The sequence below is a fragment of the Alosa alosa genome, chromosome 21 (genome assembly GCF_017589495.1).
Source record: "Alosa alosa isolate M-15738 ecotype Scorff River chromosome 21, AALO_Geno_1.1, whole genome shotgun sequence".
Lineage (NCBI taxonomy): Eukaryota > Metazoa > Chordata > Actinopteri > Clupeiformes > Clupeidae > Alosa > Alosa alosa.
In genome coordinates this window covers 19,359,436-19,377,910 of record NC_063209.1, presented here as the reverse complement: position 1 = coordinate 19,377,910, position 18,475 = coordinate 19,359,436, and the positions used below count along the sequence as shown (strand labels likewise).

At 38.9% G+C, this 18,475-nt stretch overlaps 1 protein-coding gene across 1 annotated transcript; it reads right to left on the bottom strand.

Annotated features, from left to right (window-relative positions):
• Positions 1-16,726, bottom strand: LOC125286882. The gene is made up of 7 exons (XM_048232192.1): positions 16,521-16,726; positions 15,461-15,496; positions 12,980-13,113; positions 11,220-11,367; positions 10,806-11,054; positions 37-108; positions 1-5 (listed from the first exon to the last, which is right to left on the bottom strand). The coding sequence occupies exons 1-7, from the start codon at positions 16,555-16,557 to the stop codon at positions 1-3; spliced, it is 681 nt and encodes a 226-aa protein (XP_048088149.1). The 5' UTR covers positions 16,558-16,726.
• Positions 16,727-18,475: the final 1,749 nt, after the last annotated feature.

Genomic DNA, 18,475 nt, shown 5'->3' with positions numbered 1-18,475 from the left:
TCATTCTCGCGATGGATCGATAAACATAACCACAGCCTGGATTTATAGGAACTGGGAACTTGCTTTCCAGGAAGGACTTCTTACTCACATCGTAATATTCCAGGTTTTCTTGGAGGGGAGAGAGAGCAAGACAAATGTAAAAACAAAAATGGAGGATGAAAAAAATCCCTCTTTAGTTTGCAATTGGCAGAACACACTGCCTCCGTCACAGTTGTGGAACGGCTGCGTTACATTGCTGCCAGGTGGTGCACTTTTGGTGTGTGCTCACACACTGGGAGTGTGCCTGAAGCACTCACGACTACTCTGTCTTTGCTACTTCCCGGTCTATAGAGGTCGCCTTTGCTACTCTCTGTCTATAGAGGTCGTCTTTGCTACTCTCTGTCTATAGAGGTCAGGTCGTCTTTGCTACTTTCTGTATATATACAGGTCGCCTTTGCTACTCTCTGTCTATAGAGGTCGTCTTTGCCACTCTCTGTCTATAGAGGTTGTCCTTGATAATGGCTAGAAATCCACAACCAACATCAGCACACAAAACTAGGTCTACTGTTTTTCAACTAATGTTGACTTAGACAGAATGTAATAATATCGTTCATTTAAAAAAATATTCAATATTCTATCCTCTACCTGGGTTGCTGTTGCAGTGCGGTTTTGGGGCAGTGTGGCAGCTCTAAGCTGTTTAACATGGTGCCAAAATGTAAATCAACACACAAATTTTAAGAGCCGTTCCACAGATAGAAGCTATGTAGCCTGACTTAGCCAGACTCAATTCTACTCAGATTTGAGTCTGGTACTGCAACACTGGGACATGATTATAGGGTGTGTTTCAAATGAAAAAAAAAAAAGGAAATAAAACAATTGGGGAAAAAATACCTCTGCACACAATTGGATAGACCTAACCAATCAGAACGACAAACTATGTGAATCCTGCAAGGAGAACAGCCAAAACATCCTTCTTCTCAATAAATGCCTTAATAACTGTTTTCTGTTTGTTTATACACTGTCAATATCTTATACACAATCTAGCTTCTCTAGCAACAGCCTTTCTGTTGTAAACAAAATCAAGCGAAGTCCGCTCAGGTGACATGAATGACTAGGCACCGTTGCTCATCGGTCTATCATCGTATAAAGCCCGCCCAGATAATGAAATGGGATAATTTTCTAGGGCCTTAGGATTGGCTATGCTGTTCATTGCCACTTGCGGCTATACTTATCGTCATTATTACAGTGCGTGAAAATGCACTGTACTGTTCTTCCAAGGCTTTTTACAGTGCATGAAAATTGACTGTACTGTTCTTCCTAGGCTTCTTCTTATTCTTCTTCTTCTAACGCATTTAATGCAGCTTCAACCGTATGACGTAGAAACTTCATTCAAACTATGTTACGTAGGTCTTACTTAGGACAAGAGTGCTATGTATTTTTCAAGAGTGCTTTGTAACTTTTATACTTTTTAAACTATTAATTAAAAACTGTTCAAAATGTCCCCATAGACTTAACATGGGCTGATGACATCACAATAGAGCCGTTAAGCAATTAGAATCCTATGCCAGGTGTTCCGGCCACCTGGATCAACTGCCAGTCTCGGGCTTTAAAGTGCGTATGTCAGGTTAAAAAACATTTCTGACAAATGAAGGGACATGAAGCAAGATTTTTTCTTGAAAAATCAACTTTAAATACAAAAGAACAATATTTACTGTTATTTTTATAACTGAATTTATGAACATTCCAGGAAACATTCCAGACACAATGATGACCTCATAAGAGGGAGTCCAGCAAAGTTGGTCAATTAAAACACATGGGATAAGGGATCATACAGTAGGTTTTTTTTACACTGATGAGGCCAAAAACATGACTTCATTCCAGTATGTCATGCTAGAGTCTACTACCTGCCTGACATAAAAATATCCTGATAATTGTTTTCTTTCCTGGCAACCATTATTGATCTTAAAATGTGATGAAGAGGATATGGGTAAGTAGCAATGCTTGAAAATGCCAGTTGTGTCATTTGCCATCACATATAGGCCATTATAGTGCCTAAACCAAAGTCTTTTTAGGCAAGTCCCTCCACTTTCAACAACGCTTTGGGCACTCATCAGGCACCCATCTAAAAATAAAAATAATAGCGCAAGGCTTCCGGTGACACCAATCTACTGCAATCTTGCTCCAGCGGCGAGATCACAACACATGATTGGCACAATGTCTTCACAACACACCACATGATTGGCTCAATGTATTCACATGTCAACGTTTTGCCACGGAAGGGGTGTGATATGCGTAACTAAGCCCATGCATTTCTATTGAGGATTTGTTGAGTGCTGTGTCTCATTAGAAAGATTCTGCCTAAACTAAGTAGAATCAGCAACTCATTAGTCTGTGTTCAGCCAACCATGGGCATATATGCTTTTCTTTAGAGACCTGACTATAAAACCATCAGTGTATATGTGCTACAGGGCTCGAATTACGTGGGAGCCAGAGGGAGCCAAGTTCCCATAGAGTGAGGACTGGCTCCCATGAAAGCAACAAAGTCAAAAACCTGAGGGGGTCTCTCGTATCTGAAGGTGTCTGGCATTGTAATTTAATCTTAAACAACCGCTCATTATCCATCCCTGTGCGATCTCTTACCATTAAAGACGTTAAATTAAAATATAGGCTACTACGGGACGTGAGACCTACACTCACGCTCTTGAGCGCAGGCATGACACTTCACCACCACACCACTAGACTATATGAGCAAACCGTATCGATTTGACAGCACTCGCAAATCTATGCATACAAATCTGAAGAAGTCACCCTGCTTTGATGTGAGTGTTTTGTCTATTTGCATAGGCGTTCATTGGGCTAGCCTACATGGTTTGATACGTGCTGAAAAGTCTTGTTTGCTGTTGAACTTGCGCTTTACCTATTCTATGTTGATTGACAAAGCCATAAATTATGGCCCATAATGCAGCCTACAATGATTGTGTTGTCTGATGATCTAGCTATCCTCTGACATTCAGAGTCTCGAAAGTTCCCAGCTATTTTGAAACACCTGTTAGCAATCTCTGATGTCGGAATATTCAATGGCTACCCGACAATATCTCAGTGCAAACTCCAAAATTGTTCGTCTATTAATTTTCCACGGTTCAACACATTAGCCTAAATACTAGAACATAGTTTGGCTGGTAAAGCCTAGGCCTACCGTGCGCATATACTGTACTGCGCAAAAGTGCCACTTGCGCCTAGGCTATTTCATTGTATCGCCTTGTTAGGCTATGCGCGGGGTGTGCCAACTTTTTATGAGATAGAGAGACCCCCTTAAAGACAAAAAGATAATTCGAGCCCTGATGTGCTACCACACATTTGCTCTTTATATACATCTGCTTATCAACTAATGATTAGTTTAATTGACAGGCTGGTAAGGAAAGCTGGCTCTGTAGTGGGAGCTGAACTGGAGTGCATCACTTCACTATCTGACAAAAGGACCCTGAACAAACTGATCAACATCTTGGACAATGAGTGTCACCCACTCCACAGCACTATTGTTAAGCAGAAGAGCCTGATCAGCTGGAGACTTCGCTCACTGCCTTGCACAACTAACAGACTGAGAAAGTCATTTGTCCCCAGGGCCATTGAACTGTTCAATGCCTCACTTAAGGGAAGAGGAGAGATAGACTTCTCTGCATAGTCTGTCTGCCTCTTCACCCCCTCCATGTTTGGATACTGTCTGTCCACTAGCCACTTTTACCACTGTCTTTATGCTTCACTGTTTGCGTGCTATGTTAGCACATTAGCACATATGCATACCCCCCCCCCCCCCTCCATGCCACAGCCGAACTGTGGCCACACTTATACATTTTCTTTAAATAGTTAAATATATAGATATATAGACTTTACTTTACTTTATTTCTGCATTGTTGCACTGTTGGACTTACTCATTTGCACCATCACCATGACCACTATCACCATTGCACTACCACCATGACACTCATTCACACAGAGCACCTTAGAGGACCTTACCATACCTTACTATGCACAGAGAATCACAGGCTCAGTCCCTGCCTCAGTCATTGCAAGCGCCTCTGATTGATTAATCACCACTATGTGGATACTGTTTTTAGAACTGATTTAGATTAAGTGTTAGTATAATTTGTATTTTAGTATATTCTTTATCTTTTACTGTTCTTATTGCTTAGTTGTGTTTTTATATTATATACTTTAATTACTCTTTCTGCTGTTAAAGAATGTGTTTGTGTTGTCTGTATGCTGCTGAGACCTTGAATTTCCCCTGGGGATCAATTAAGTATCTATCCATCTAATGTTAGCTATAGACAGACTATTCATTTGCTTACTGATTCTACTTAATTTGTTGTATATGAAAGCCTATGTGATGGCAAATGACACAACTGCCATTTTGAAGCAATGATACATACTAATAGTGACCCACACCCCTAATCAATCTCTCACTGATGATTTGATGGCCATGATTTACCTAAATTTTGTCCCTTTGTCCCTGCCAGTCAGGCCCATGCTTATGAACCACTGGTATGTCATAGAGAACATTTTTGGCCTTATCAGTGTAAAAGAAAATGCAGTTAAAACCCATTCTCCCCTATGCTCAACTTTGCTGGACTCCCTCTTATGAGGTCATCACTGTGTCTGGAATGTTCATAAATTCAGTTATAAAAATAACTGTAAATATTGTTCTACTATATTTAAAGTTGTTTTTTCAAGAAAAATCACTACTCACTACTATCTTGCTTCATGTCCCTTCATTTGTCAAAAATGTTTTTTAACCTGACATACGCACTTCAAGAATACAAACTGGCTCTATTAAGACTACACATCCTGTTCAACTGCTTCCTCTCCCAAAAACTGTTTCAAAATAAAAGTCCTGACTACAATATTTCACTGTTAAACAATTTAACCCTTTAAACTACTGAACTTTTTAACCCTTTCGTGCCCGTGCCGAACATTCCATTTTTGGTGCTGGATGACCTCCTTACACAAAAAACCTTATTTCTTGAGTATAATACATACCATCAATGGGATATACATACCATTGTAATCAGAAGGGTCAGTTCTATCAAATGATGTAAAATACATATGGTAATGTTGATATAGTAATGAACAGTCTTTGAAAATCCTCTCCAAATGTATACCGAAATTCGTTAAAATTTAATTTCATTCGTGATAAAAATGAATTTTCATCATATTTCTATACGAGATAGAGAAAAAATATAGAGTGTATGACATGTTTAGCAAGTTGTGGGCTATTTAACAAAAAAGACTGAATTGGAATATCATTAACCTTTCAAAAGTTATGATAAATTAAGTGATAAGTGTAAAAAAATGCAGGAAACGGGATTTAGAATGTTGACAGAATTCACATTCTCTTTCTCACCAAAAACATAAAAGTATGCATAAAAACTAATAATGAAGTCAGACACAGTGGTTTAGATTTATTTGGTCCATAAGAATAAACCATTTATTTGTATATAAGCAAATGCTACAGTCAACAATAATGATATATAAAAGAAAAACATGTACCTTACCAGTAATACAGGAAGTATACTGTATATTTATTGAAGATCAATTCTGAATAGAGACATAGAATACATTTGATTCAACAGATACAACTTCCTTATATAAATTAGTGTAATATGAAAATGATATACATCTATAAAATGTATTATTTATGAAAAGCTAGGAATACAATCAACTTCAACATCACTCAAAAATCAATGTGTCTAAACATTTGAAAGTGGATTACATAGAACAAGCCTGTTGAGAATAAACACATATACACACAAACTCACACACACACACACACACAGACACAGAGGAGGATAGGGAAAGGTGGGGTGGGGAACCTGAAGGTTAAACACAGAAGACCTATGACTCATAACGAAACGCATCCCCTTCTGTAGAATGCCAAATCTGACAGCAATTTTGTTTACCAAAAAAGCAGTCACCTACCGCTAAACTCCAGGCCATACAAGCTACTTTAGTGTTATTATGTATTGTTTTTATAACAAAGCCAACAATTTTTCTTTGGCTCCTGCTGTACAGGAATATGTAGTTGATGAAAAGACGACAGAGTAGTAGTTGGAGCAGCTGAAGGCGAGGCTTAAATTTTGACGGAAATGCCTGCCAGCTGTTGTGATAGATTTTCGCCAAAGTCTTTCTGGCTGTAGCTACCAAACCTAGGTTCAACACCAGATTCTGCATTGCCAAACTTGAAATAATAAGAAACTACTGAAACAGCAATGTCAATGGAGAAAAAGTGTACACAATATGTATTTCTCATTTGATCAACGCTCCCTGATCCCTTCAGAGACTTGGTTCCCCAGTAGCAATGGATATTAGGGAGGGAAGTGAAGTCCCATGTCAATGATCAATCCCAGAAAACTGTGAAACTCTTCTGGGGTCTCTTAGTCCCATGCCCCTGCACTGTGTGTTTGCATACTGACGGCCTACTAAGCACAACCTCCCACCCGCCCGGTTGGTAAAACCACATATGCCTGGGACAACAACATAAAAATCAACATAACAAGTCTATTTCAGTGTTTTAGTGGCAGTCTACACCACCCCACGACGCCACCTAAATCTATACCTTCTTCCTCCATCCTCACATGGTCTTCAACATTGTGAGCTAAGCTCATCAGCAGTCAGCTACCTCTTCAGGCCTGCAAGGAGGTCTGTGTAGGTCTTGTCATCCTCCATCTGAAACAACAGTAAAATCATACAAATGTAATACATTTATTAATTTAAAAAAAAAAAATCACAAAACTACAGATGTGTGCGTTGTGCACATACATACACAAGAAGAGGTAGCCTAAACTATTGAAGCATTTTGAGTAACTCAAAAATATTTAGAAGTATGAAAAGTCATTTTTTATTACACATGGGTTTAGCTACCCTAAATCTGATTGCCTGGCTGGCATTAAGATAAAGACAGATTACATTTCACCTAGTAACTAACTGCTTAAATGCAATAATGACATTTCTGACATAATATGTGATTTCACATCATGTTTTCTATAAAACTACATATTGAGAAGAGTAGAATATCAAGTCATGCCATCTTAGAAAATGTTGAGACAAGCACGCCTGATGTTTGTCATTTAGAAGTTAGCAAGGTAAAACAGTTCACTACAAACTGCCTAGCGAGGTAACAACCCCAGGAGAGGCAATACGTTAATTAGCACTACATTTCTGACAGAATCCGTGATTTCACATCTTGTTTTCTACAACTACATATTGAGAGGAGTAAAAATATCGCCAACTTATTTCATGTAAGAGAACGCAACTTAGAAACGCGGCCCATTGGATTTATTCAGCTTTGGTATGCTATACTGACTTGCCAACATAATGCTTACCTAACAAGCAAATTGGTACTAGAAAACAAACTTACTTACAGGTTATATACTAACAGGTTTTTAAATGAAATTGTCAAATGAAAATAACTGATATCAAAAGCAAACGAGAATACTGCAAGCAGTTCAGAGTAATGCAGCTAGCTAAAGTTACATGACGATGCACTAGCCCCCGCTATGCCATAATGTTGACGCTGATGAGAAAGCATATTACTGTCAAATAACATGATTTTATGACTACAAATTAAGATTAACCATAACTAGAAACGATGTAAAATATATATTACCTCAGTTTATCCAGCTGTGTGGTTTCCAGTCGAGGTAAACTCCAACGGTGCAGGTGGCATCTGGCGGTCCATGTTAAAATGTAATGACTGAAGTGAAAAGTTTTTTCACGACTCATCTTCAAGTATCCAAAACATTTCATACCATAAACCCCTTAACCAATCATATCAAATTGAAGCTTATGTTGTCAGCATTACGGGGAAGATTTCAGAAATAAAATCAGTCATTGGACAGCTGAGATATTAGATGATTGGTCATCGTTAAAATTTTAACGAAATTAGAACGGTCGGGCTTGTAAGGGTTAACTGTTCAACCACTGTAGCTCAGCCACTGTAGCTAGTTAACATGGTTAGCATAGTTAACATGTTAGCATTTTTTAAAAAAATTCTAAAAATGATTAGCTAGGTTAACTAAGTCACATGGTTAACATAGTTAGCATGTTAGTTAGCATAGTTAGCATAGCTACTAAAAATGATTAGCTAGGTTAGCTAAGTCACATGTTAACATAGTTAGCATTGCTAACATGCTAGTTAACATAGCTACTAAAATGATTAGCTAGGTTAGCTAAGTCACATGGTTGACAAAGTTAACATTGCTAACATGCTACTTAACTTAGTTAACTTAGCTAATGTTTTCATTTTTAGTAGTTATGCTAATTAGCATGCTAACTATGCTAACATGTGACTTAGCTAACCTAGCTAATCATTTTTAGTAGCTATGCTAACTAAGTTAAGTAACTTGGTTAGCGTTATTATCTTTGTTAACATAGTTAACATAACTGCTAGCAAACATTAGAGCCATTCCAACTGTCAGTTATCGTCAACTATCTACCTAAATAATTTAACCATTTAAACAATCCACCTATTTAACTGTTCAGTCATTCCAACTATATTAAACCTCATTTACCTAGCAAATCATTTAACCATTTAAACTATCCACCTATTTAACTGTTCGGTCATTCCAACTATAATAAACCTTATCTAGGCCTACCTCGCAAATAATTTAAACTATCCACCTATTTAACTGTTCAGTCATTCCAACTATATTAAACCTCATCTATCTAGCAAATAGTTTAACCATTTAAACTATCCACCTATTTAACTGTTCAGGCATTCCAACTACATTAAACCTCATCTACCTCGCACATAATTTAACCATTTAAAACAGTGTTTTTCAACCTTTTCACTTTTGACACTTAAAATGTCCCACGGCACACTAACATCCTGTGTGAAGAAAAAATAAACATACCATAGCCTAAAATTTCAAATAATACACAGATACGGCCTTATTATGGCTTCTATGCAAGACCTGCTCAATAAAACAAGCGCCCTCTGTTTCATTTGTAGGTGACTATATCTATAATTTAATTGTTGTTATGAACTGGATATGTGATGATTCTGTGAATACTGGATATAGGGGCCCCGTTGTACAATGCCTGCATACCACAAATAGTGCAATCATACAATCAATGAGAGCATGTGGTTATAAATTCTTTGATGCAACAATTGCTTTTTTGGACCAGTGAGTGACATTTGGGTAATTTTCTGCGGTACACCTGATGATCTCTCACGGCACACTAGTGTGCCCCGGCACAGTGGTTGAAAAACACTGATTTAAACTATCCACCTATTTAACTGTTCAGTCATTCCAACTATTAAACCTCATCTACCTAGCAACCAATATAGCAACCATGTCAAATACCCTAGTAACAGCCTAGCAACCACTTTCACAGTTACAACCTAGCAACCAATGAGTTTAACCTAGCAACCAGCATAGCAACCACCACAACTAACCTAGCAACAGCCTAGAAACCACCTCAAGTACCCTAGCAACCATGTCAAATACCCTAGCAACAGCCTAGCAACCACTTATACAGTTACAACCTAGCAACCAACATAGCAACCAATGAGTTTAACGTAGCAACCAGCATAGCAACCACCACAACTAACCTACTGTAGCAACAGCCTAGCAACCACCTCAAGTACCCTAGCAACAGCATAGCAAAGGTTAAAGGTCAAGTCAATGAACACTCTGAGTGCAATGTCTCAAGAATTCCTTGACATACATGCCTGAAATTTGGTATGAGTATTTGTATGGATTCAAAGATGAAGTTAATTGATGTTGGAGGTCAAAGGTCAAATATCAAGGTCAAAAACACCTTGAGTGTTATATCTTAAGAACGCCTTGACACACAAGGTCTTTTGGTACGAGGGCTTGTATGAACTCAATGATTAAGTGATGTTTTTTTTCCAGGAATTTCCCCACCAACTTTAGCAGATTTCCATCCACTATTGTAATTCCTCTGGCATTACATTCTAGTTATTATAACCTTTTCTTTTTACCTTTTCAAGAATGAATACGACTCTAACCGCTTAACGTACAGACATGTTGAAATAACCGTTCTGAAGGTCTGGAGTGGGGCAAGAGAGTTATTATTTCAGATTTTTTTGAGAAATAGGGGATTAAAAATGTTAAAAAGCCAATTTTTCCCCCATAGACTAGAATGGAGGCTGTGATGTCATAATGGCCTAAAGCCAGCTGCGCTCGTTAAGCTCCCAGAGTAGTTCCCGGGCTAATTAGAACACTGGCACAGGTGTCACCTGTGAATCCAACCGTCAGCTTCTAATGCATACAATGTGGCGCTCCCTAAAACTACACATCCTGTTTAAGTGTTACCCGTGTGTCAAAATAAAAGTCACAGCCATCTCATGCTTTGCACATTATATCTCCAGAATGGCTTGACACATATGCTTCAAATTTGGTTCAAGTGTTTGTATGGACTCAAAGATGAAGTGAGTTGATGTTAGAGGTCAAAGGTCAAGTCCATGAATATTCTGAGCGCGATATCTCAAGAATGCCTTGACATACATGCCTTAAATTTGGTATGAGTGTTTCTATGGACTCAAAGATGAAGTGAATTGATGTTGGAGGTCAAAGGTCAAATGTCAAGGTCAAAAACACCTCGAGTGTTATATCTCAAGAACGCTTTGACACACAAGGTTTTTTGGTACGAGGGTTTGTATGAACTCAAAGATTAAGTGATTCAACGTTTTTTTTCCACCGAATCTCCCCACCAACATTAAGCCAGCAGCTTTCCATCGACTATTGTAATTCCTCTGGCATTACATTTCTAGTTATTATTATTATTATTATTATTATTATTATTACCTCGAACATAAAGAGAAGTGCTGGAGATCTCGACCCCGTTCTCCTTTAGGAAAGCATAGCGGCCCGCATCGGCGTACTTGATATTGAAGGCATTCCAGCTGGCTCCCTGACTGTTATCGGTGTTGTTCCGACTCCACAGGATCTTGCGGTCAGTCGACCCCTCTCTGGTGAACTCCAATACGGACGCCGCCTGTGGCACCTCCAGACTGAACTTATTTCCATAATATACTTCCTTCGCACTGCCACAATCTGTGAGAGAGCAAAACATGTCTCAGGAAAAAGATGGACAATATGCAGCCCAAACCACCCAACTCCGAGATGATGAGCGGAGGCAGAGGCAAGCATCAAGAAATCAAGAATGGTAACTGATAGCAAAAAGTGAATGGAAAGTAATGACTATTAACATTATCTCACCTTTGAGAAATAATCTGGTCGTTCCCAACCTCAACAGAAATGTAGCAGCAGTTCTGGCATGTGTCCAGATATAATTCCCCTCATGTTGTCTAGTGACCTCAGGAATAAACACGTCTCTGTTTCGGAACTCATAAGAAGGGAGCAAGATCTGGAGGGGGGGGGGGTATTTTTCAGTTACATTGTACAATTTATTTTATTTATTGTGGTTGTCTTTCAAAGAACTAGCTCACATTTGGCATTATGAAAGGGGACTGTTTGGTCCATGCATTTCACACCTGGCCTAAGACTTAAGATTTTTACCATCTTTCAAAATAGACCCTGGCTTGATCCTGATAGCCTGGGGCCGTATTCACAAAGCATTTTATCTTACCACTAGGAGTACTCCTAAATCGCACTAAAATATTTTAGCTAGGAGTTTTGTCTAAAAAGTTATTCACAAAGCCTTTCAGACCTACTCTTAGTAAGGAAAAATGCCAACTCCTAAACTAAGAGTGAGTCTTCGTTGCTATGGTTGACGTCATTACTCATGCACAAGCTTGACTGAAGTAACCACCTTGATTGGCTGATGATTATAATGCGGGAATTATGCCAAAAACCTCCCCTACGACGATGAGTGACAGGTGACAGGTCTTTGCTGGTGAGAATGCGTGCGCTACACAAGTACCGCGAAGGATAGAAGATGATGAATAAATAGCCTAAATGAATAAAGAGTAAGACGAAGCAAATAGCCTAGTAGCATAATAAAATACACTACGGATTGATGCAGTGTCTGCAACATGTTTTAAATTAATTTGCATGCAGACATGTAGGCCTATACATTCGCAAAGAGGAGAAACAATTTAATTTGATTAAGGCTACAATGAGACGTTACATCTATGCAACATGCAATTATAGTTTTGGTTGTTGGCGGCGTTATTGCATCCCTTAATTACTGTAGGCTACAATGCACAATTATTCCCTCTCAATTGAGTGCTCCTGCAACTGCGTTCATTTCAAAACATCGCGACGTGAAATGCCACTAAAAGCGGCTTAGGATTGTTTGTGAATAGGTCTTAGTGAGTTAGGAGTCCTCTTGACTTCTTATAAGCCGTCCTAGACTTAGGTGCTACTTTTAGGTCTAAAATGCTTCGTGAATTACTTTTAGTGAAAATAATTAGGAGTCCTAAAGTTAGGAGTGACACGCCCATTATTTTTAGGAGTTGCTCTTCTTAAAATTCTTTGTGAATACGGCCCCTGATCTATTCTAATAATCTATTAATTGACCATAATGCACTACTCTGGCCATGCTTAGCTCAAAGGCTTATCATGCCAATGCCCTATTCACCCTTTAGGGAAAAGGTTTAAATGAATCACAGCCATAACTTTACGATTCACCAACAGTATATATCCCCAGACAGTAAGAGCCCTCAAAACCCATCATCCCTGAGTATCTGATCTGCACAGTACCTCTTCCTCCTCAGAGTCGGTTTTAAGGCACTGACACTACTGCTTTGTTTTATTTATCTTTATTTTATTTGTGTAAGTAATTTATTGAACTATAGGACTCCAGACTCTGTATGTTTGTAAAACATTCCTGTATTTTATCCATTTGCATTTTGTTCTGTCCTCTGTGTAGATGTCTTGTGCTGTGTATGCTGTTCTGTCTTACTGTTCTGTCTGTCCTGTATGAGCCTAAGCACCAAACCAAATTCCAGGCGATGTTCCATCACACTGGCAATAAAGCATTGACTTGACTTGAAAGGCTTAGGCAAATATCTTACATGAGTCCGGTTTGCCACCTGCATCGCAGAGTCCGACCCACTCGGTTCAAAAAACAAATCATCATAATATTTGGATTTTGAGAAGGTGACAGACTGACCAGGGCATACATACTGATGTCTCACATAAAATTCCTCTAGTAGAGAGAGAGAGAGAGAGAGAGAGAGAGAGAGAGAGAGTTATTATTTTTAATAGTTGTCTTACTTTATTTCAAAGTCTCACTTAATTTCCCAATTTTGTTAGGCATGTTTGTCCTATGTATACTTGTTATTGAGCTTTGGCAATAATGTTACTGAAACATTCATGCCAATAAAACTTTCTTGAACTTAATTGAATTGGAGTGAGTGAGTCAATGCTGTTACAAGTTCATGTAATGGCAAGATCATCACGCCCAGGTTATCTTGGGCTCCAGAGGCACCTATTAATTGAATTAAAAGTGTAACATTCTCTTGTGGTATTCCTGATGTATATCTGAGCTGTGGTATTCCTGATGTACCCTGAGCTGTGCTCACCAATAGCCTACCCGTATCAGTATACAAATCTGCATCAGTGTGTTTGTATGCTTGAGCATAGTGTGACATGTCAATACACAGCAGCAAAAGCGAAGAAGACAGTGTGGAGTCTGCCTCATCCGTGAACGCTGCAACAAAATCCCGCATTCAAACCCGTGTTGTGTGCCTTCTGGTTTCTCCACCTACTGGTTTCCTTGCGCGCACTTGCGTTGCTCACCACAGCTGCAGGAGTTGTCAAACATCCACAAACAAGTTGTTGTAGATGGATTTGAAGTCGCATTTCAGATCTACGCCATGAGCACTACACGACAGCCACTCGGACGAAAGTGTAAAATAAATATATTTTTCACACAAACAAATGTAGGCTACTTATAAGCTACCTATCAAACTCTATCTCGCTGAGCTACTCCCACGTCCAAATGTTCCAATCAGTTATTAATTAATCACGTGAGCAACACCATGGCAACGTGGCTGTGTCTGAAACCGCATACTTCGCTCAGTACACTACTAATGTGCACTGAGCGCTTACATCTGTAGTGCCCACTTTTCGATGGTTAGTATTGCCCCAATATCTGCACTATATCCTTAAACTAAGTATTTGAAGTGTGCAAGTAGGTGGTTTGAGACACAACCATTTTGTGTTACATCAGGTGACAAATGGTTACTTTACCCTTATCTCATAACTCTGCCCTAGCAACTACTAGGCCTATGGCTTTCAAAAGTTTAATGCTCCCAGACACAGACATTTGAAAATTAAGAATGTCTCTTGACTTGAAAATATATTATATAATATTATATAATATATAATATTTTTGTAAACTCAATTAATTCGATCCTTGAAGACATCTCGGGCTAAAATGTAAACAATGCCTTCTGTTACCATTGCATTTCTCAGAATTGACTACAGTAAAATAACGTCAGCACCAAAGACATCTTTCATTTTAGTTGATCAATATTAAGGAATGCAACCCCCAATACATAACAATCAACCACAAAAGATACAATAGTAGCCTACTAACGCTGCGCACTGATGACAGCCCAAGGTAACAGCTGTTTTAGATCTAGGGCAACCACTTGTTGGTTAAAAAAATAAATAACTGGTTATGCTTGGTCCTTAATCGCATTGCGATTAACGCATTAATGTTGACAGCCCTAAAAATAACCTAACGAGAAGAAATATGCGATAAAGTCGTAGCTAGACGTTACTAGCTTCCGTAGCTGGTAAATCGTGCTTGAAGAAATTACACACTGTAGCTTTGAATATTTCATGGCGCTATATGCGCTGGCATTTCACTGTTTGCTCACATCCAAATAAGCCCCGCAGTGTAGTGACATGCTGCCATCTAGTGGCCTGAAATATATAATGTAGCCCATTATATTTATTAGAAAAGAAGCGGCTCAAATAATCATGTACTTACTAATTATTCTTCTAATCCATTTGATATATTGTGTTTTTCTTTTTAAACTTCGTTCCTTTATAAATTGTAGTGTATCATTAAGGTACGTTTTTGAATGCAATTTTTCTAACATTCAACATTAGTTTACCATAAAGCTTGGTGACCATACACCCATGAGAAATTGGCAGTTTTAGGGGCTGACATTTTTCATAAGATTGCTTGAGCCAATTTCTGTTATTCTTGCTGAATATATCTTGCACCAAAATGTAGTTTATTATCAAAGTGAAATGGTTGGTGGTCAGCAGCGTTAACTTGAGCACATTTTCGAAGTATTGTTTTGATGTGTTGAATATTCTCCGCTGCTCCGGGCCGTATTACAACCTCGATCGTGCATTAATTTCTGTTAACAGACCACCATGTCGTATCCCTTACATATTTCTCCGGATAGCGTGACGGTTCTTACATAGCTTATATTTTGTCGGATGCCGCGACACCGGTTCTCTGTGTTCCCCACGTTTTCTTAGTCGTTTGTGGACATCTAGACTACCCAATTCCCTTTAAGGAAGTGACTCACCGACACTGTATCCTTTCACAGACGTGGTGACATGCCCTAGAAAACATAAAAATAATAATGAACACAAAAAAACTGTTAGGCAGCAACAAATAAAAAAACAAACCTAGTAATTCTTTCACATAAACATATGGGTATTTGTGGGCGTTTAGGAGATTTTGGGAGGTAACCAGGAGCTGGCTCAAGGGATATAAAAGTATTTTCTCTGTTTAGTTGTAAAATGAAGACACAGTTTTTATAGCCATACATGCGTGTTCACTTCTGGGTCCTTGGCTATCTATTTGGTAACGATAACAGGCTATTTGACGTCTTTAGAACACTAAACATATCGGTGGTGTCAAATGTTGAGTTACTCCAGTCTAGATTTTTTTACGTTAATCACGCCTATGATGTATTGCTATTGTCTATCCAAAGTAAAATGTCTGTTTAGTTAACTGATGGTTAAATAACCAAAAATCCGATTGTTTGCACGCACCTCCATCAGACACACAGTCATCTTAAGCCAAAATAAAGGTTCAACGTTGAACAAATTTCAACAGAAGAAAACTTAACTGATTTTGTATCCTCAATATTTCCTGAGTAAGGGGAAAAAAGCCCCGAAGAATCCCAATAGGAGAACGTTTAGAAAAAGACTTAAATAGACCCTATTCATGTGCCTATACAGTATTTTTCTCACGCAAATAGGGGGAAAAAATAACCTTCACATATAACCATTAAAATTACTGAGTTGATTACTAACATCAATACAAACAAAAAATGTATTATAAGTTTTTTGAAACTGTTTCATGGGCAAACAGGGCATAATGTAATTATGTAGGCCTAGAGCTAATTTGCATAAATACCACAACGAACTAGTCCAGGCAAAGTAAGGTCTGACCCAAAACTAATAGTATAAGTATATAAACTCTTGCTAAGTATATAAACTTTGATCACACAGACAGCTAGCGATTGGTTAGGTGATTTTGCAGTAAGTGACATAAAATGTTTTAGCTTAAAAAAACGCGCAAGCTTGGCATCGCTTAGAGCACCTTTAAGAGACTAAAAGTAGTCTAGGCCTACTCACCTACAAATAGCAGAGAAAGAATAATAAATAAATCCATTATCCGTCAGCGATCCTTCATCTACATTCTAAGCGGATAATCCTAAAGTAAGCCTACACCACGTCGATCAGTAGAAATCCTCGGGGGCAATATTTAAAATGGATGGAAATAAGATAAATCGCACTCTCGTTTCTATAATTGGTTTGACTGAAATCAGAAGGAAGGAACATCGTCTTCTTCTATTCCCTCTTACAACAGTTTACAGGCAAAGTGTATTACCGCCATCTACTGGACTGAGATGCAATCAAATAGATCAGGCCGGGAGCCAGGTCCACTCCTCAGGATGTTTTTGCTACCTTTTTTCCACTATTCCACTAGACCTCTGAAGTTCGCCTACAAAAAAGCAGGCATCTTTGACATCCGGTATCTGGCGATTTTTCCAATGGGAAAATAACATGGGGATTTTGAATTATCGCATCTTTTAAACTCTCGCAGGGATGAAAAAGTCTAAAATGCAGACGTTTTCCTGAACACACCTTTGTCCTCTACCTTCGAGTGGATACTGTGATCTCCGTTACGTATAGGCGGCACACTTAGATTTTTGCTACCCCAGAGCTAACTTGCAATGCAACTTGCCATAGGTAGTTAGCTTCAATTAACAACCGGTTTAAGTTAGACTTAAAGCAGTCAATGGTTGGAGAGGACTTAAAGGAACACGCCACCCAAAATCAGTAGTAATATATGTTTATACCTAAACTTTCAGGAGTTGAGTCGTACCTCTCCCGTGTCGGTATGTGCACTCAAACGCTCTGGCGCGGGCGCGAATGTGTTAGCATGTTGCTAGCGGGCTCTGCCGTGGCCGTAGAGAGAGTAAGATGGCATTAATCAAACACATCCACGTTTTCCCTACTTAAATACAGTTGCACAAGTAGTTGATTAAAAATGTTAGGGCACACAACATGAAACGTGACGATTTTCCAAGCGAATAAATAGGAGAACTACAATGTCTGGCGCATTAGGCCCTACTTGGGAGTACTTCGACCTAGGTAGTAATATTAATTAACACCTAATTGTAGATCCTATCCACCACAGAGTTTAGAATCCATGCTTGATCGACCCTCAGCCTCACCCTCCCTCTGAGCCGAGAGAGGCACACACTAGAGATGCGCTTGATGGGCTATTATTTCAACCATAACTGCATAGCAAAACTTAATCCATCCATCAGCAAAGTTTTTTGACCAATTTTCAAAACCGCACCCGCCCGCCATCTGCTGTGTTTATAATGTATATGGGATGTTTTTAATGTAGCCTATATGGGATCTTGGCTGCTGACGTGAGGCTAGAAAGCTCTTGCCTGTTCTTTCTAGAAAGACTGATCCAATGCAGCAAATATATTAAAAGGCTAAAGTCCTACATTGGCTATGTTGTAGCCTATATCCCCAGAATATCAGCAGCAAACTCCGTCTCTGTCTCGCAAAACAGTCTCCAAATAAAACGCACATCGGCCTGTTGCCTAGCCTATTCTGTGTGCCAATAGCCTATCGTCCAAAATGCTTGATTGCATTGCATTCTCCACATTTTTAGCTAAATTGTCATGTACCACATCAGCGTTTTTGTTCAGTGAATCTTTTGTATGTTGCAATCGAAAGAGGGGGCAGAGAAAATACACACCGCTGAGTATTATATTTTTTGAGTCACTTATTTGTTCTAAAAAGCCTTTCAAATGCTTCAATGACGTCATTCATTACACTGTAAAAAATGACACTACATCTTGTGTTCTTACTAGAGTAACATTAGTAATGTGCCGAACTTGCAACAATGGGGTCTAAAACTTGAGATACACGAGTAAGCTTCACAACTCAGACCTGAGTAAACTGGACTCACGCAGTGCACACACGCACAGTTAGCAGAGGGAGCATTCTGGATTCCACAGCCAACGGTCGGCAGTGTTACGGTGTGGCTGACTTTTGGGATGGGA